We start from the raw sequence: 21041 nt of genomic DNA on the forward strand, positions 1-21041 counted from the left end.
TGGTTCAACCGGTTCGATCGTCGGTTCAACCGATTTCTATAATTTTTTTCCCTACACATATGTAGACATTTGCAAGTTTAAATAGTAGAAATACACATAAATAGAAGTTGAAGATCAATCCAAATACATTAAAAACACATAACCGTAAGTTCTACATCAATCCACGTTCATCAAAAATTAAATAAAGTATAATACATAAACAAAATATAACTTTAGATAAATACAAACACATTAAAAAAACTTTATAACATTTACCATGTGTTTTTATTCAAAGAAATCTAAATAGATGTGGAAAAGAAAAACTAAACTTTAGTATAAAAATGATTCATTTGCATGTGTATTTATTTAATTTAACTGGTTCAACCAGTTTAATATAATCGATTCAACCGGATTTTTGTAAAATTGGCCGATTTATTGCGATTTAGAAATAGACATAAAATCGGTGCTAGTTGAAAATCGATGTTATTCTATTTGGTTAAAAATTGACCCATGTTCATTCCTATTTGTGGGGACAGGGTGGATGTGGGCCCTAAATCATTTTTTAAAATAATAGTAATAATATATATATATATATATATATATATATATATATATATATATATATATATATAATTAAATTAAAAAATAATAATTTAAGTGTAATGTCTGGTTCCTGGTACACATTTAAATTATAATTTATTTATTTTTGTAGAGCAACTTGATGAGTTGGGAGCCACAAACTCGTCGAGTAGAAACCAGAATTGATGTGGGTTTTAAGTAACTTACTTGACAAGTTGAGAGCCATCAACTCGACGAGTAGGGCTGTTAGAATGAAACCCTAATTTCGGGGTTTTGCATCCTATTTAAGCATCCTAATCCCCATTTGCTAGCCTCATTTCCAGCCTCTACGTCCCAAACCCTAGATTCAGAAACCCTAATGCATTTGTGAGCTTATGAGCCATTTATGAGTGAAACTTTGTGTGTTTTGAAGCTTGTGAAGGAAGGAGAAGCTTAAGGATTCAAGAAAAAGCTAGTAGATCCAGAGACTCCGATTCTTCCTCATCATTTTCTGGTAAACCAGTCTCAAACTTGCTTAGTAGCTTCATAGATCTCTTATTTACCATTTTATTGGGTTTTTGGTCCAAGAAGCTTGATCTTTGGGATATGGACGTCCCAAGTGAGTAAACCATCAGATTTAGAATCATAGAGGGCTTTCATGGCATAAAGGTGCAAACTTTATGGCCATTGAAGCCCCATGCAAGCTATAGGATGCCATTTTGGCCTTTTAAGCTCCAAAAGGTCATGCATGGAGAGAAAGGTGGAAGCTTTACGTGTTTATGTAGTGTTTAGGGTCTAGATCTCTATTTGTATGCTTTAGCTTGGAGTATGTATGGCTTATGGACAAAGATCTAGGTCCTAAAGAGTTAGGGTTTGAGCTAAACCCATTAAGTAAAGGTATTAACGGGTAAGGTTGAAAACTTTACCCTTAAAAGGACATTTCCAGTGTATATGAAAAGTATAAAGCTTGGATCTGAAGAGTAGGGGATTGATCCATTAAGATGGCCCAAACAGACTGAGGAACTCGTCAAGTCCATAGAGGAACTCGACGAGTTAAGTCGATTTGTCTTGATTCTAAATAGGGTAGAACTCGATGAGTCTGAGGAGGGACTCGACGAGTTGACTCGCTTTATCACAACTATGTGTACCAAGGAAACTCGGCGAGTCAGGGGTATGACTCGACGAGTTGGATCATGATTTCAGGGTTTTAGATTTATAGAACTCGGCAAGTTGATGGGTCAACTCGATGAGTCGAGTCAACCCAAAATGTTGACTTTGACCAAAATGTTGACTTTGACCAAGGTAAAATGGTCATTTTACCCTAAGAAGGATTATTGGATTTTAACTAAGTGTTATTGTGATAATGATAGTCTGGGAGTCAATGGAGCATCTGTTAGAGATTCCTCACCGCAAGATTTCACAGTCAGCTTTGTGAGGTGAGTTTTCCTCCAGTAGGAACAGGTCGAAGGCACGAATGTCGACCCGTTTATGTATGTTAGTATATACCGGGCTAGGGTCCGATGTCGGGCTGTGTCCGATATAGGTTTATGTGTTTCCGGAATTCGGTCTGATGTCGAGGCAAGCCCGAGGAATGTTTGTATGCTTGGTGTCTTCATGATTCTTGCATGTGTTTGTTAGAATGCTTTCGGACTTCGGTCCGATGTCGGGGCAAGCCCGAGGAATGTTTATATGTATGCTAGATGATTATGTTTATATGTATTTGTTGATATGCTTATGTATACCGAGCTTTGCTCAATGCCGGGTGGGGCCCGATGCCGGATTTCGGTCCGATGTCAGGCGGGGCCCAATGTCGGACTATGTTTCAATGCCGGATGGGGCCTGATGTAGTGGGCTAGGCCCAAGATATGTTGTTATTTGATTATGTGATATGTGTATGGTATGTGGTAGTTTGGAGAGATTCACTAAGCTTTGTGCTTACAGTTTTCAGCTTTGGTTTCAGGTACTTCCGCTAGTAAGGGGAAGTGCTGGGGATGACTGCATTGCACACACCACAACGTTTAGTCTAGGATGATTTACTCTGATATTTAGACATGTGATTTTGATACAGTGTTTTGATATGATGATTTGAGATACTATCCTCTATGTTTTTTTGAGATGATTTCGTTTACTACGGCTTTACTTATAATTAAAAATGAAATTTTTGGACCGTATTTATGGGATGTTTCATTAATATATAAATTGAGATTTCAAATTTGATGTAAACCAAATCCATAAAAAATTGAATTTGAGAGTGTGAATCCAAAAAAAAAAACAATTATGTTTTCCGTTTGACAAAAATAAGCTAGTTTGGTGTTGTTTAGCGTTTGTTAAAACCATAAAGATAGGATATTGTAGTTTATAAAATACATATAAGATAACTTATTGAAGCTGGATTGAAATAACTAATTAATAAGCTAACTATAAACAAGTTTGACAAAACCAAATAACAAAATTTACAGTGTACTCCGTAAAAATCTTATTTATTTATTTATTATTAATATTTTTTTTTTGCAATGCGTTTTGAATCAATCAATGGTTTTATAAGGAAATCGAAGATTAAAAACACATTTTGTGTAATTTTATAAAAACATTTACAATATTAGAAAAATGACCTAGGAGAGTAATCAACTATTGATTTTGTTCACATTTGGTCCTTTTTTGTACGCAATATACCATCAAACTTGTTGTATGCGTTCACCATAATTAACCCTTTTGACTGTCTATCACAAGTGATAGCCGTTCAAAAGGGTTATGGTGACCACAAACAACAAGTTCGATTGTATATTGTGTACTAAAAAAGAAAATGGACCAACTGTGAACAAAATCAACAGTTACTTACCATCCTAATTCATTTTCTCTTAAACCAATCAAAGCTTCTATTTTTCTTGGTGTCCGTACTATTTGTTCTTGGTTTCAATATTGTCACTAGGTTGCTCACAATTGATCATTACTCTTGTTCACCCTTGATATTGTTTGTTATTCTGGAATCTTTATTCTTTATATCGAGAAATGATGCTCTTTTTTTTTTGTTAATAAGCATAATATTATGAATAAGTTATTTTTGCGAAGAATTTACTCACGAGAAATAACTTATTTACCCTTGGTATTGTTTGTTAATGTGGAATCTTTATTATGAGAAAATAGAAATGATGCTTTGGCTTTATTTTTGTTAATAAGCATAATATTATAAATAAGTTATTTTTACAAAAAGGTGATAAGATATCACTGAAGCCTAAACATATAATGATATAATAAGCATAACGTTCTGAGCAAGTTATTTTTAAGCCAATTCTAAAAGTAGAGGAACAACGTTAAAGTCACTAGGAACAGTTAAATATAAATAATTGAAATAAACTATATAAATGTTCGTTTGGGTATATTATATATTCATATTTGATACAAGGATAAATTGGTCATTCATAAAAATTTAACAAGTCGAAAATTAGATTTAACAGCGGAAAGACCAACTATGTAACATTTAGAGACCACCAGTGTAATCCAATAATTGTTATCGTGAACTTGATATTTTTTGAAAACCACAAAGCCATCTAACTATTGGAAAAAAAATATGAAGAAATAATAAAAGGGAAAATGACTCGAAATGGTAACCAACTGTTGATTATTTTTTTTTCATATTTGGCTCGTTTCCTTTTTTTTTTTTGTATGCAATATACAGGGCCGACCCTAGAGGGCGGGCAAGCTGGGCGAATGCCCTGGGCCTCACCAAATATTGGGCCCCCCTAAGAAACATGGTTAATATTTATACATATAGTTTTAGTAGATATAAAAGTACGTTGTAGCAAAAACACCGAAGACATTTGTAGTTGAGATAATTACGGCACACAAAACTTTAGGGTGGAAGAACTTAGTTTGAATCTTGTTTTAATTGTTTTGACGTAGTCTTTGAATGTTTTAGTGACTTCTCACTTTTCAATAACATATTCACGTTCTCTCGATTTCCAAACCGACTTCTCGGTTTTCAAGAACCAACCTTTTTATAATGAGTTATGTTTTTATGGCTTTTTATCGATTCAGATTTCAGACCGAGAGTTCTATGTATTTTAGTTCACTACACTGTCGATTCTTCATTCATAGGCCATCCTTCAAGAATCAAGCTTTAACAAGTTTAATCAAAGTCCTCAAATCCTCAATCAACCTTCCATCTTGTTTGATCCTTCCTTCAATGATATTGATCATATGTTTATTAGTTTTTTTTATGTAAACTTGGTTTTGATTTATGGTTGCTTAAGATGAATTTGTTTACAAAGAGTTGTAGTTTGTAAGTTCTATTTGTGTAACGCCTGTGTTTCGAGGCTAAGCATTGATGCGACGACGTAATAGTCTAGGTCAACCGTTGTAACCTATTTTAAAGTAATAAAGATGAATTACTTGAATATTATATGAATTATGTGCTTTTATGTGATTATATACTTGTTTGTAAAGATATAATAAAAATAAGCGTAAAAAATAAAACGTTAGATAAGTCCGATGTCTATAAAGGAAGTTGTTGTGGTCATGACAAAGATTTCTGACATATGAAGAATGCCGAAATCCGAGTTATAACGAAGAAGTTATGACCTGTCGAAGTTTTGCGACAGAACCGACACGACACTGTGAGACGTAAATAGTGAATTTGCGATATAGGACTTTTTAGCCTTAGCGATCTAAACAAAAGTCGTAGTGTTCGTCAAACCAAGAACGTGCATAAAAAAGAACGCCCAAATCTAACTTCGTATGAGGAGTTATGATTTTTCTAAGTTTCGGCTTAGCAGTATGCAGCCCCGAGTTCGAATATTAGATCGAACGATTTCTGGCCTATGCAACCTAAAGGAGCTACTTATACTTGGAGTGAGAAGCACGAGGAAACATTCGAGAAGCTAAAGAAGAAGTTGTATGAAGCACCAATTCTTTCTCTATCGGATGAAGTTGAAGACTTCGTAGTTTATAGCGATGCATCCGGAGTTGGGTTAGGTTGTGTTCTGACCCAAAGGGATAAGGTGATAGCATATGCATCGAGACAACTGAAAGAGCATGAAAAGAACTACCTCACTCATGATTTGGAGTTGGCAACGGTAGTATTTGCACTAAAGATATGGAGGCATTATATTTACTGAACAAAGTGCAAACTCTTCACTGATCATAAGAGTCTTTAGTATCTCTTTGAACAAAAAGAGTTGAATATGAGGCAACAACGCTAGCTAGAGTTGCTTAAAGATTATAACTGTGAGATACTTTACTACCCTGGTAAAGCAAACGTCATAGCTGATGCTTTGAGCCGAAAAGTGAGCCTTGAAAGGAAAAGGCCAAGAGCATTAAGGATTAAAGTTGTCTCAACGATTGTGGAACGCATCAAGAAAGCTCAGGAAGAAGCTACAGAGAAAAATGACCGAAAGGAAGAGCGTTTGGGCAAAATGTTAGTGTTCAGTACAAACAATCAAGGATTAAAGGTATTCCAAGATAGGATTTAGGTACCTAAGACGGGAGGAATAAGAGATCTTCTGATGGAAGAAGCTCACAAGACCATATACTCGATTCATCCAGGCAGCACAAAAATGTATAGGATCTTAAACCCTACTATTGGTGGCCGACAATGAAGCTCAATGTTGTGAAGTATGTGGCCGAGTGTGTGACATGTACGAGAGTTAAGGCACAACATCAGAAACCGTATAGGAGTTTAGAATCTTTACTGGTACCCATGGGTAAACAGGAATACATCACCATGGATTTTGTCACTAAAATGCCCAGAACAAAGGATGGTCACGACATGATTTGGGTGGTCGTTGATCGGTTCACTAAAAGTGCGCACTTCATAGCAGCCAATGAAAGATGGTATATGGATAAGCTTGCAAATGCTTACGTGAAGGAAGTAGTAAGACTTCACGGTGTTCCTTTAACGATTGTATCAGACCGTGATAGCCGTTTCACGTCAAGGTTTTGGAGGAGTCTACAAGAGGAATTGGGTATGAAGTTGTGTTTAAGTACAACCTACCATCCGCAGACCGATGGTCAGAGCGAAAGAACGATTGAAACACTAAAAGATATGTTGAGAGCCTGTACCCTAGAGTTTCAAGGTAACTAGGATGAACATTTGCCTCTGGTAGAATTTTCCTACAACAATAGTTATCATTCGAGCATCAAGATGGCACCTTATCAAGCTTTGTATGGACAAAAGTGTCGTACGCCGTCTTGTTGGCTTGAAGCTGGAGAAAAGCAGCTTATGGGCCCCGAGATAGTCCATCAGACTGCTGAAAAGCTGAAGGTAATTAAGGAAAGGATGTTAGCAGCTCAAGATCGTTAAAAGAGCTATGCTGACAAAAAGAGACGATCAGTGACATTCGAAGTTGGAGATTCGGTTTTGCTTAAAATCTCACTGTGGAAGGGACTTATAAGATTCGGGTAAGAGGAAAGTTGAGTCCAAGGTTCATTAGATCGTTCAAACTTTTCCAGAGGATTGGGAACCATGCCTACAAGCTGTGATTGCCTGAAGAACTAGATGGTATTCATAACACTTTCAATGTGTGTTATTTGAGGAAATTCACGGGAGAAGTTCCCGACATAATTCCAATTTTTGAGTTAAGGATGGATGAAAACAAGAGGCTAATTTAAAAACCGGAAGCGATTGTTGACCATAAGACGAAGAAGTCGCGACGCAAGATGGTCAACTTAGTGCTTGTACGATGGAAACATTTGAATGAGCCAAATCTCACCTGGGAATCGGAGAGTGACATTATGAGTCGCTATCTGCACTTGTTTGCTGATGCAAGATTCCGGGACAGAATCATCCTAAAGCGGAGAGAATTGTAACACTCGTGTTTCAAGGCTAAGCATTTATGAGATGATTTAATAGTCAAGGTCAAATGTTGTAACCTATTTTAAAGTAATAAATATGAATTACTTGAGTATTATGTGAATTATGTGCTTTCATGTGATTATATACTTGTTTGTAAAGATATAATAAAAATAAACGTCAAAAATAAAACGTTAGATAAGCCCAATGTCTATAAAGGAAGTTGTAGTGGTCGTCACAAGGATTCCAGGCATATGAAGAATGCCAAAATCCAAGTTATAACGAAGAAGTTATGACCTGTCGAAGTTTCGCGACAGAACCGGCACGACACTGTGAAACGTAAATAGTGAAGTTGTGATATAAGACTTTTTAGCCTTAGCGATCTAAACTAAAGTCATAGTGTTCATCAAACCAAGAACATGCATAAAAAGAACTCCCAAATTTGACTTTGTATGAAGAAGTTATGATTTTTCTAACTTTCGGTTTAGCAGTATGTAGCCCGGAGTTCGAATATTAGATCGAACGATTTCTGGCCGACGCAACCTAAATGAGAATCGAAGGTCTCGTTAATAGTAGTTCAATGGTAAAAAGACAGGCGAAAACGGACATTGGATGAAGGAATTATGAATATTTAACCGACTTTTCCTGTCCCGACCTATTAAAACTATAACTTTAAAAACAAAGTCAAAATTAGCTGAGGGAGTCTAAACGAAAGTTGTAGAGTATGGTCCCACCCACGCGTGGATATAAAGAACATCGAAAACTGAGATCGTATGCGAAAGTTATGAATTTTAGAATTCGGGATGACAATTTGTGAGACTGTCCGAGGGGGAGGGGGTACGCCCAGCGTATCCTCAGACGCCAAGCGTTCTAGAGTACGCCCTGCATACGAAAAGCGTACGCCCCGTGGTTTGACTTTTTATGCGGTTCCGAAGTGGCCACGAAGCTCCATCCGAATTACGACGTGTGTCTCTATGCCCCGCATAAACCGAGGGTACACCCCGCGTACCTGCGAGGCCTCGCTCCTATATAAGGGTGCGAGGTGCAGCCCCATTTTTCACACTTTTTCAACTATCTTTCACTCTCTACTCTCTCTATCTCTCTCTAGCCTTCCTAAACACCCCCGAATCCTAGGAAACCTCCCTAGCATTAAAAGAAAGCCCCGAAGCCCCTAGAGGCTCCGAGAAAAAAAAGTTTTTCGGTTTGAAACTCTGCCCCTGCAGAGCCCGGTTTTCAAGCAAACCTACCGGTTTCATCAAAGAATATTATTTTAAGAAGCGAAGCACTGTACGAATCACCTCCTTATTAGGTGAGTGTATAGTCACTTTCATCTTACACATATATATGAAGTATTTTATATAAATTACATTGTTATGTGTATATATATTACCTATTTACTTGAGATCTATGCTGGATGAAAGATATGAACCTCTTTCTTTTCAGATATGAACTTTTTCCTTCAGATCTAAACTTTTTCTTTCAGATCTAAACTTTTCTTCCAGATCTAAACCTTTTCCTTCAAATCTAGACTTTCTCACTTCAGATCTGAACTTTTCAGATCTAAACCTTATATATGAATAATTTATACTTGAGATCTAAGTTGTATGAAAGATATAAACTTCGTTTTTATATCTGAGCTGTATATGTATTTTATATCTACAAATATGTTGGGTAAAACATGGGTAGATGAAATAGTTGGTGTGTGATGAAATAAAATGATGAGAGGCCTCGGTGTTGACGATGATCCAGTCATCTAGCGGAGTATGGATGATGACCACGGACTTTTCTAGGAAGTCTAGTGGAATGCTAGCAGCCTCGCAACCTGTAGGTGTTTGTGAACGATGTGTTCACCGGTGTACTCCATCCCCCCCCCCCCCCCCCGCCCCCAATGGTTGCCTTACGGACCCTTATGACTGAGGAATCCCCTTAGCAGTAGTATCCATCCCGATGAAATTCCTTAGGATAGGTCCCTTATAATAGATGTTTTAGGGACGTAAAGTGAGGATAACGGGAACACGTAATCGGGTTGAATAACTGTTGAAAATAATAAACTTATTTATTGTGGATTGAAAAGCCTATATGCTCACCAGACTCCCCAGCCTGACCCACTCAGTTTCTTGTATTACAGGTAGTGGCAAAAGCATAGTTGGATGATCTGACGAGAGAGTATGGATTTATAGGCCAGTAGAAAATAAATAGAATGTTGTAAGGCCTATATTGTTTTGAGGCCAATTTTGTTTTGTGGCCTATGATATTTTGTTTATGCTTTTGATCTGTATTAACGATGACATCCCAAGTTTTGTAATGTAATGAAAATACATTTCTTTAAGAAATGATTTGATAAATTTTTTTTATCATATTTTGTTTTTGGAAACAAATTCCGCAACACTTTTCTTTAAAATATTACTCTGATTTTATTATAAAATCATAAACAAAATCGGTTTTTTCTGGCCGTAAAAATGAGGATGCCACATATTAGGTTTAACTGTTGAAGCTCACTTTTATGTATGTGCTTTTCTTTGTTCGTCTAGTTGTACAATACATAATATGAAGTTGTTAATTTTTAGGTACTGAAAATTGTAGAGAGGCAGAGATATTCAAATAGGGTAAATGAAAGATAAATAACCGTCATTGAGGAAAGATAGAATGATATCTTGAAGCTTGTTTTTCCCTTTAATGGGTATGGGCACCACATGTTTGATAAAATGCCTAGGAGACTTATACAATTTAGAGTTAAACTTTTGGCTGTTTGTTTGATGTTTTTATAATAATTCGGGTAGATTGAATTCTTAAATTGTAGTTATGGCTCAAATTTTGGATCCTAATGGAAGTTTAAGAACAGCTTCTATCTCACCTTGTTTGTTGTTCAGGAACTCAAAGCACCATAAATTGTTGAACTGAACTTGTAAGTGTAAGACAATAGCCATTGTGTTTTGGATATACACATGTGTAATTAAGTATGTTTTTGCTTAAAATTTTCTTTTTAATACCTTAGATGATTGGATTTTACAGCCTAAAGTTTATTGATATTTTCTCAAACGTTGTACCTACACTACATAAAAAACACTCTCATTTTATTGTCTTTGTATTTGCTAGGTACTAGGTATATGATAGCATTTTAACATATAAAATCCCTTGATTTTCATAAAATACTACTTTTTAAAATTTTAAAGAGCCTTATTTTTTTTATTTGCCTCGAGCCCCTAATCAGTTTGGACCGGTCTATCGAACTTGTTGTTTGTGTTCACCATAAACTTTCTGACCGGCTATGATAGCCGGTCAAAAAAGTTATGATAAACACAAACAATAAGTTTGCTTAAAAAAAAGGACCAAATTTGAACAAAATACACTGAGTTATTTTCCCTACAATATTTGACTATCTGATCTGCCTATCTTTGTTGGAAGTTCAGAAATTTGATGCTGTAGGCAAAGACGACGCAGAAGAGGATGACCCAACCAACATGAACCAAAGCAACGTATCCGAGAAAATCATATTCAAACCCTAAAAATTCTTTAATAAATTCCTTCACTGTGACGGAATTTTGATCTAGAACCACAACAAGGCTTTCGTTTTCACCAAACTGAGATGTGATCAGGCCATATAGCGTCCATGCCACCGGTGAACCCTAGTAATACCACCTCCACCAGATCGGTATTTGCTGCAATAATGTCCACGTAATTTTGTTAATTTTTTTTAATGTAAATCATTCTACTCAGATATCACTCTAGTTTAGTGCTTTAGGTTGTCATACCTTTCTGGGGATTAAGAAACCAGAGAACAAGTTCCAGAAATTGAGGAAGAACGACATGGTAATGGCTGCAATCTGATAATTCGGTGTGAGGGCCACAAGCATCATCCCATATAATGTAAAATAAAGAAAGGACATGAACATATAGAAGTGGAAACATAAGAACTTGTATATTGAACACTCGAATCCAATCATGGAGTAAATCAAAAGACTGTATATGATTGTCTGGATGCCTACATAAACCACCTCAATGGCAACCTACAATTAAAATAATCATCTTCTTTAAGTTTTCTATAAAACTTCTCTAAAAGAGAAATTAAATATCCTCCTACTTTTATTCCTACAAATCATCCTACCCAATTAAATGATTACATATGTCATTTTAGTATGCTAAAATACCATTAAATGAGCATTAAATGTGACACATGTCATCATTTAATTGGGTAGGAAGATTTGTAGGAAGAAAAAGTAGGAGGATATTTAATTTCTCAAACTGAGAAATTAAATATCCTCCTACTTTTATTCATACAAATCATCCTACCCAATTAAATGATTACATATGTCATTTTAGTATGCTAAAATACCATTAAATGAGCATTAAATGTGACACATGTCATCATTTAATTGGGTAGGAAGATTTGTAGGAAGAAAAAGTAGGAGGATATTTAATTTCTCAAACTAAAAAGTTAACATTTTTCTCATACCTGAGAAAATGCGTAAGGGATTGGTGAATATATCCCTGCTGCCTTCTCGCGATAGAAAACTGTCCTTTCTATAGACACCACAGACTGCACAGCCGCAGTGTTGGTTCCACCAAGAAAAAGTACAGCACCATACATAGCCCCCATCAGATTCATTACATCTTGTTGTTTGTCACTGTCAAAGCGACACATAATCATTTAGAATTACATTCTAAATGTGAAAATAAAATGTGTTTGATCTCTTACGTTTTTTGGCCTTTGTCCCAGAAAATTACTCCAAAAAGAGTGCCAATAATTGTTGTCATGAAGAACCGAACAACATTATACTGTGGATGCCTCCAGTATGACCAATGTTGTTTCCATAAGCAAGCTTTGCATTGTGTCCAGAAGGAATGAGAGTACTTTGTAGGGAAGTAAAGGTCCTTGGACCCTTTTATGGGTGTACTTAGCACCTTAATGAGCTTCTGGCTTCTCCTGGTTGATGTTTGATAGAACCCATTAGCAAGAAGCTTACTAGAATCTTAAAGACAGGCTTACAGATTCATACTTATAAAGATCAGAATTGGCATAAATCTCTGCAAAATCAACACCAAGTTGAGTTTCGACTGCTAAAGAAGTAACTTCAAGCATCCATGTAGCAGGATTTTGACCTTGTTTGATTTTGTCGACTCCAGGAATAGACTGGCAAGTTTATTCGAGTTATTAGATTCTCCGCGTTGTATGAATGGGAGCATGAAATTTAAGGATGTACTCACTTCAAAATATTCTATTAGGTGGTTAGATTGGTGCCCAAGAGGTCCGGTGTAAGTGACCTGTCCACCTCTTTTCATCAACAATAACTGCAAGAAAATGAGAAGTAGGTTTTAAAGAACATTGAAATTGAACCCATGAAATGGAAACTGAGTACTTCAATTTTAGATGACTTACCTCATCAAAAGCCTCAAAAATGTCGATACTCGGTTGGTGAATCGTGCAGACAACTGTACGACCGGTGTCTACCGTGTTTCTGACAGTACGCATGACAATGGCAGCAGCTCTTGCATCAAGTCCTGATGTGGGCTCATCCATGAAGATGATTGATGGATTTGCAACCAATTCTATTGCTATTGTCAGCCTCTTTCTTTGTTCTGTTGAAAGACCATCTACTCCTGGAAGCCCAACTATTGCATTCCTTAACCGGCTCAGTTCAACCAAATCCATGACTTCTTCCACAAACATCTAAACCATAAGAAATAAATGTAGTTGTTGGTATCATGAGCAGCAATCAAAGTTTTTGCAAAATGGTTATATATACTTCCAACAATCCCTGTGCTGGCCTACATTGTCATGTGGCATATTGGAATTAAAACTCCCACAGTGTGTTGATATGTCCGAGGGCAAAATGGTCAAAGCTGTGAAAACTATAAAAAATTACCTGGCAAGTTTGTGGGGTTATGTCTGGAGCAAGGCGTAACCAGGCAGAGTACACAAGGGACTCATAAACAGTGACATGGGGAGAATGGATGTCGTTTTGTTCACAGTATCCACTGACACGAGCAAATGTTTCTTGTTTTTTAGGGTAACCAGAGATGCTGATACTTCCTTCAATATACCCACTAGTCTTTCTCCCAGCTAACACATCCATCAATGTCGTCTTTCCTGCCCCACTGATTCCAACCAATGCTGTCAGGATGCCTGGCTGGAACGTTCCACTAACATCTTGTAGGAGTTGTAGACGATTCTCTTCTATTCCTTTTGTTTTCATTTCCTGAGAAATTTCCCAAATTTCTATCATCCTTCCACATGAAAATCAAGTTTCTGAACTTAATTTGTTATAACTGGTACTTACAGCAGGCATATCTACATAGTAATTGACATGATCAAATGCAAGTGACAATGGCTCAAACGGGAGCACCATTCCTTTCTTTCTTGCTGCCATTTCTGTGCCTGTTTCTGGGTACTTCTTATTCTGCTCATCTTCTGTTGGAACAATGGTTGTTGAATCTCCAAGGGCTGGAGTTTGGATCAAAATGGTATATAAGATACAAGAACGTGTGCATATAAAAAAAATATTACACATATAAAAGTAAGAAAATCTTACGATTCAAGTACGTGAGAGCTAACACAAACAAGAGGTTAAAAAGAAGAGAAAACCCAAAGAGTGCAATGACACAAACCCAATACATGTAATCGGTTGTGAACATCCCCCTCGACTTTAGAAGAACCTTCCCTACAGTTGTTTCGTTGATTCTTGGATCAGGATTTGGCTGTGTAACACAAGGGAAAGCTATTTAGTTCATAGACATAAGCAAAAAATACATAACTTTTTTTTGGTAACGAAGCTTACAGTGCTCCATCTATCATCTAGAAACTCATTGATTTCAAGGGCATTTTGTCCATACATCATTGGGGAAATGTAATATCCCCATATCATCCATGGCTCAATGTCGTCTGCAAGAAAAAAAAATTAAGTATAGAAAAGGGGTAAACATACACCCAAGACCTCCATTATAGAATTTCACTCCTCAACCGTTTTCCTAAGCAATTTGTAGTAAACAAACTATGAAGATTTAGGATGCATACCTTTTGCAACGATGAATCCACCGAGTACAAAAACCAATAGCAACATAAAGGTACCAAGAGCATTTGCTATGACCTGCGTTCTTCCAAGGGCAGCCATGAAACGGTAAAGAGACGAAGCCGTTTGATGTAGGCCAATATAAGCCAAAAGCTGTCGGAAAAACCTGATACATATTCAAATAGGGAAACATCAATCATGTAAGATTCATTCAAGTTTCAACCTCATTTAGTTTCAGAAATTTTTTAACTACTTACCTGTTAGGAGAAGGAGCAAACCCAATAGTGTAATATGTTAGAACAATCCATATTATTGACTCCATGATTGATATAGGAATACTCATTATCCATATAGGTATTGCAAATGCCCACGCAGGGTAAAACAGCGAATCCCTCTGTTTAAAGAACACAGGCAGCCTCATAACCGTCAATGCGAGCTCAACAGCCCCGTTAAACATCACATTCAGAAGACTAAAGAACAAAGCACCATAAAACTTGCCACCATCTTCAAGTCGACCAGTCTTCGCTTCAGCTCTAAAGAACACTGTGAAAGTAATAACCGACATAATAGTAATTTGAGTTGTCTTGAATATGTACAAGAAAGCATTCCGTTTCATCAGCAACCATTCTCTTGCTAAGTTTGCTTTAAGGAGCTCCATGTTTGAAATACCATACTTTTCGGTCACCAATGCAGCAGGATGCATTTGGGTTTTGTCATAAGGAAGAGCAAGATCGTCATAAAGGCGCTCACCGGTTTCAAACTGGCTGAAAAGCCGACTGAATTCAGGTACAGAGATGTAATGGTATGGTTCGTTTCTTTTGAACCAGTATTGTTCTTGGTCTTTTCTTGAAGTGACTTCTTGCAAAAAGTCTGCAACTCCTTTCCTTTCTGGGCATTTGAATCCTACACTCTCAAAGAAAGCAAGAATGTCTTCACGTGGGCCTTGGTAGACTATTTGACCTTCAGAGAGGAGTATGATGTCGTCAAATAGTTCAAATGTTTCTGGTGCGGGTTGAAGAAGGGAAATGATCATTGTTACATCCATTATGTGAACCAGTTGTTTCATGTATTTGACGATCTGAAAAGTGGTCGAACTGTCTAAACCAGTCGAGATTTCATCCATGAAGAACACTTTTGCAGGCCCAACCAACATTTCTCCTGAAGTTTGAAAAAGAAATAAAACAATCGTCTCATGTTATCAAATGTAAATTATATTGAATTTGTCTATGGACTGTGTTTTTCTTTAGTTTTGGAGTTTCTTCTATTATTATGATTTGATCTAAATGACATCAGTTTTAGTCTCAATGGAATAGTACAATACGTGTGGACAAATACCAGTAGTGACACGTTTTTTCTCGCCACCAGATATTCCTCTTCTCATCACATCACCTACCACCATATCAGCACAGATATCTAATCCAAGAATCTGTTTACATTCAGTTCAAATAAGCTCGTATAAAATAACTAGAAAAGTTAAATAAAATTAAACCGAGAGTTTGAGATAAACCTTTAAAACATAGTCTGTAGCCAAACTAGATTCTTGACCAGATACTGCTGTGGCTTTCATGAAAGCTTCAATTTCCGGGTCTGGTTTAATCCCTTCATCTTTTTCACGTCGTGAAAGTTCTTCCAGGAGGTCGTATCTGGTTCCTACACCTAGACATCGCCCAGCAAAGTCAAATGTCTCCCTAACTGTCATCTCACCATTATGAAAGTCATGTTGACTAATATACGCACAAGTCCTCTGAGGAATAAACTCTGACATCCGGTGACCACAGTAGGTAACTTCTCCGGTGACTCTTAAATTGGAATTTAGTACTCCTGCAAGTGCCCTCAGCAATGTAGTCTTTCCAGAACCAGGAGGTCCAAGAAGTAAGGTCATGCTGAAAAAGGTCAAACTTAGTCAACTAAAATTGAGAATTTATCGTTCCCAAAGTGTTTAAAATTGGCGCAAAACTTACCGCGATGGTCTCACAATCCCACTTACATCACGTAAGATCTTGACAACCCTTTTCTTCGAAGGAACAAGATTGAAGAGTTGAAGAAGTCCCTATTTTTTTTTCTAAAGAAATGTTAGAAAGTGCCGAGTTTTAATACGTTGTAATTAGTGCTAAAAATCAAGAAACGAACCTCCATGGTATTGAGTGTGGCATTTAGCAAAGTAGGAAGAGCTCTAGACCCAACATGAACGTCTCCTTCGATCAACAAGTTTTTGTAGCGGACTTGGATCTTTGGAATATCGATCCCGACCCTGTTTAACATGTATAATATTACTATGATTTATGAATAAATAACTAGAAGAAAACACTAGCTATTATTAGATTATGGACTTTAATGATTGAACTCTTCCATGGGAAAAGAAAACTGTTTAATCCTTAAGTAAATGTTGTAAATTAAGTTTTGTAATAAATATTAAAAAAAATATATATTTTATTTAATTTTATAGAGTTCAATGCATTGTAAAAAATAATAATAAACTTGCATAAAAGTAGAATTGTGACGATGCAATTCATTAAACTCGAGTTTTGTGGATGCTTTTGGTAAGTTTTAATTTCACCTATTGGTTCTAGCTCGAACTCTATTTAGAAGCTTTTCGTTATCTTCTTCTACTACTTTGAGTATGCTTTCTATTAGTAGTTTCTTATCTTGAGGTCCAAGATCTGCGATATCAATCTCTTGACCAACAATTTGTCCGTTATCAAGAACTTGCTTCAAGAATCCTTTTTTTAATCTGTGTGTTGGGATTCTCTCAAAGGCAGCCCTTTTGAGTTCATCTTCATCAACCTGCCGCTCATTTGTGGAAAAAGCAATACCACCTCCAGGTGCTGCCGTCATCTCCTCCTCCGATCTTCACTACTCAAACTGTAGAAAAGCCCAAATAAAATCTAAATTTGAAGCTGCTGAAATTGAATCATTATGAAAAGAAGTGATTTTGATGCTTTTGGAGATATCCATACTCATAAAAAGAGAAGTTTTTTGGTGGTGGGTGTGTAAGTAAGATCTTATTTGCTAATCTGGAATGAATAACATGTCTCCATTGTAGTATGTAGAATAGCTTCTGTCCTTTTAAGTTTATCTGCAATTTGCCTATAATGTGTTCGTCCACTTAAAGGGTGGCTTTTACAAGACTACAGATTCCTCTTTTAGTCTTCTTCACCTTTTATACGTCGTGAACAACAATGTTTATCATGCTAAAATGTATATAATAATATGAATAAGCTTTGCTGGTGTTCGTATTTGAATTAATGAGATTCTACGCCAAAAGAATTGCTGCAGCTGTCATTTTCTTCGTTTTCCTTTCCTTGTTCAAGCGCTGTTTTATATATGACAGTTTAGAAGTTGACTTTTTTGGGCCTTTTTGAAACGGCCAAATATATTAAGAAATGCCAAAAAAACTAGCAGGGCTGAAAGCCTGAAACAACAAAGAGTTGCGAAGAAATCACATCATTTCAAGAGGATACACCCACGACGCCCAATCAATTCTAACTTTTATGCACCTACAAGTAAGCCAATGAAAAGAGTTAAGCATGGCGTAATCAAAGCAGTAATCATTGCAGCTTTTTCTATTTTTGGAATACTGATAAAGTGATAATCATAATAATTTAGAAACAAAACGGCTTTATGGCTATTTGGTAGCCTCTTAATTGTAAAATTAAGAGGCAACCTTTTAATTTTTCAGATTCAGTGTGCTTACATATTAATAAAAGTCTCTTAATTTTTTAAAAGCATCTTAAACTTTCAGATTTGCTCAGTATCTAAATAAAAAGAAGAGACGGTCGTTCCTCTTTTGCATTCGTACGCATGCTTCCATAAAACACACACACCTTTCACTGTGATCATCCTTCTAGTCTTCTCCCTCCTCCGACCAACTTCAGCGCCTCCCACCTCCTCCCATCATCGACCTCGCACAGCACCGCCACACCCATCATCGCCTCGCCAAGTTACGACCACCAACGCCAAGCTCTTTGACAGCGCCGGCAGGACCCAACCAACATTTGGAAAAGAAGAAACCCAGACGAATTTTTCTAAAGCATACGACTCTTTTTATTTGAATTTCAAGTCTTTGAGTAATTGGTCGATTGAAGTAAATATTTTGTAACGAAACCCTTACCTTGATATACTTTATTGCTTCTGGGTCATTTTCTTCTCTGTGATTCGTCTTCTTGATAGACATGGGAGAGTCAACATATCTCCTGCATTCTCTACCTTAACCCAATAACCATGTAAGTCTCGACTGATTTCTTATTGTACCAAGTGTTTGTCAAAGTGCTCCATTGAGTTGAATTTTACTGAAAATATGTTTTGGTGAACTTTTATGGGTACTCGACAGATTTCTTATTGTAGAATGTTGGGAGTGAGTTATTGACTACAAAGTGTTTGTAGAAATGCTCCAATGAGTTGAACTTCACTAAAAGCATACTCTCAGCAGTTTTCTTACACATAATTGGAGTGTTTCTTTAATCTAAAATGATAAATCTATTAAAATTACTTGTTTATAGAGGAACCATGTACATGTTCTTGGAGATTGAATCTCTTTTGGAAGGTTCACATCAGAGTCATTAGCTTGGAAAAAATGGTCAATATTTTTTCATAAACGCTATGTTGAAAGTGGTTTAAATATTGGTAAAATGTTTATATGTAAATGTGGATTTCTCAAAATTTTGATAGTTTTATTGGATATTTATTATTATTTTTAATCAGAAGGGTAAAAAAGTCATTTTTATCATTCAACATAGTAATTCAGAGGTTTCAACCAAACATTATGTTAAAAGTTCAGATCTTAAAAATTCAGACCTCTTAGAAATTCAGATTTTAAAAATTCAGATCCTACTAAACAGCCCATTAGTTTTATTAGACCATCCAGTAATGGTAATATCGAGGACGGACAACAAACGAGGAGTGACATCACCAACCACGAACCATTATCGGTGTACCGGTCATGACCACGAACACACACACACACACACACACACACACAGAGAGAGAGAGAGAGAGAGAAAAAGAGAGGAAGAAGCGTCGATTGGGTGTTGTCTCTTGTCTTTGGCACAATGATCCACAACAAAAACGCCCGACCACGAATGGTCGGGGTAGTGTGCACAGAAAATGCTCGTGGCCACATAGACTGCAAGTCGGTTCGTCTTGGGTATACCAAATGGCCTTAACATTACAAAACCAAATTACAAAGAATAGGAAATAAACACAATTAATGGAAAAGAAATTTAAGATTACTCTAGCTTAAATAATAAATAAAAGTCCATTAGAAAATGACATATTAGGTTGACATTCCATGATACAACACAAAATGAAATCAAATCGAAATTTAAATTTAAATTCTCGTTCGTGTAATGTTTGTGCCAAATGTATAAAAAAAATAAAACTAAAAAAAGCATGATGTCTGTGTTTATGTTCAAGATTCGGTCAGCCCAATCTAACTCTAAAAAGTATGGGTAAAGGTATAAAAAAGAAATAAGATGATGCCCCCCATCAAGCAGACCCGACAAAAGCCCGTAGGCTAAGCATGGCCCAATATTTGTCAAAAAAAGACCTCGAAAAGTCCTTTGGAACCAATCTTGACATGAGTATAGCGTACCTTCCTCGGACTGATGGGCAAATTGAGAGAACCATACAAACGTTGGAAGACATGTTGAGGCTTAGTGATAGATTTTGGTAAAGCTTAGGATACCCATTTACCACTCATTGAATTCTCGTACATTAACAGTTATCACGCTAGCATCAAAGTTGCTCCCTTTGAAGCCCTCTATGGTCGTAAGTGCAGATCCCCTCTGTGATAGGCTGAAGTGGGTGACACATAGCTAGCCAAGAACCAAATACCCGACAGTACTCAGACTGGTCCCGAGATCATTCGAGAAACAACAGAAAAGATCGTCCAAATCCGGGAACGATTGAAAGCTTCTAGAGACAGACAAAAGAGTAATGCGGACAAACGTCAAAAACCCTTGGAATTCCAGGTTAGTGGCCGCGTCCTGTTAAAGGTCTCACCCTGAAAAGGAATGATACGTTTCGACAAACGTGGAAAACTAAATCCAAAGTACATCAGACCATTCGAGATTCTTGTTAGAATTGGCCCGGTGGCTTACATACTCAAACTACCACATGAACTCAGTAACATTCACCCACTTTTCACATATCTAATCTCAAGAAGTGTCTGTCTGACGAGACTCTTGTTATCTCAATCGACGAAATTGAGTTAAACGAGAGTCTACACTTCGTAGAAGAACCAGTGGAGAGCATAGATAGGGAAATCAAAAGAACAAAACAAAGTCGTATATCAATAGTGAAGGTTCGTTGGAATGCTAAGCGGGGACCTGAATTCACTTGGGAACGGGAAGATCAAATGAAACAAAAGTACCCACATTTTTTCCCTAGTTCATGAATACCAGTTTAAAAACAATTTCGGGACAAAATTCCCTCTAACAGGGGGATAATGTAACAACCCGTTATTTCAGGTCAATGTAAATCAAACCTATCCAAATAAAAGTTTAAACTACAATCGTATACAAGTAAATCCATGTTATATCATTAATACAATAAGAACTTAAATGCCTTAAGGGCATGTTTATATAAGTTATTTTATTTGCATGCTTTGATAATCATACTTATATATAAGTTATAAACACTTATATATTAAAAAAAATTATGCATATATAATTTAATACCCGAATCAATAAAAGTCGAGGAAAGTCAAAACA

General features: G+C 36.5%; 1 protein-coding gene across 1 annotated transcript; it reads right to left on the reverse strand.

The window, feature by feature from the left end:
* Positions 1–10463: 10463 nt before the first annotated feature.
* On the reverse strand, positions 10464–18824 carry LOC111915022 (pleiotropic drug resistance protein 2). Its single transcript, XM_042899401.2, has 20 exons — positions 18156–18824; positions 17289–17828; positions 16889–17193; positions 16462–16582; positions 16293–16381; positions 15839–16214; positions 15667–15757; positions 14589–15489; positions 14337–14497; positions 14101–14204; positions 13855–14020; positions 13603–13766; positions 13189–13521; positions 12702–12992; positions 12530–12613; positions 12322–12455; positions 12021–12248; positions 11778–11949; positions 11077–11331; positions 10464–10983 (listed from the first exon to the last, which is right to left on the reverse strand). Exons 3-20 carry the CDS (start codon positions 17164–17166, stop codon positions 10951–10953), a joined length of 3981 nt encoding a protein of 1326 aa, XP_042755335.1. The 5' UTR covers positions 17167–17193; positions 17289–17828; positions 18156–18824; the 3' UTR covers positions 10464–10950.
* Positions 18825–21041: the final 2217 nt, after the last annotated feature.

The sequence above is a fragment of the Lactuca sativa genome, chromosome 2 (genome assembly GCF_002870075.4).
Source record: "Lactuca sativa cultivar Salinas chromosome 2, Lsat_Salinas_v11, whole genome shotgun sequence".
In the NCBI taxonomy this organism is placed as follows: Eukaryota; Viridiplantae; Streptophyta; class Magnoliopsida; order Asterales; family Asteraceae; genus Lactuca; species Lactuca sativa.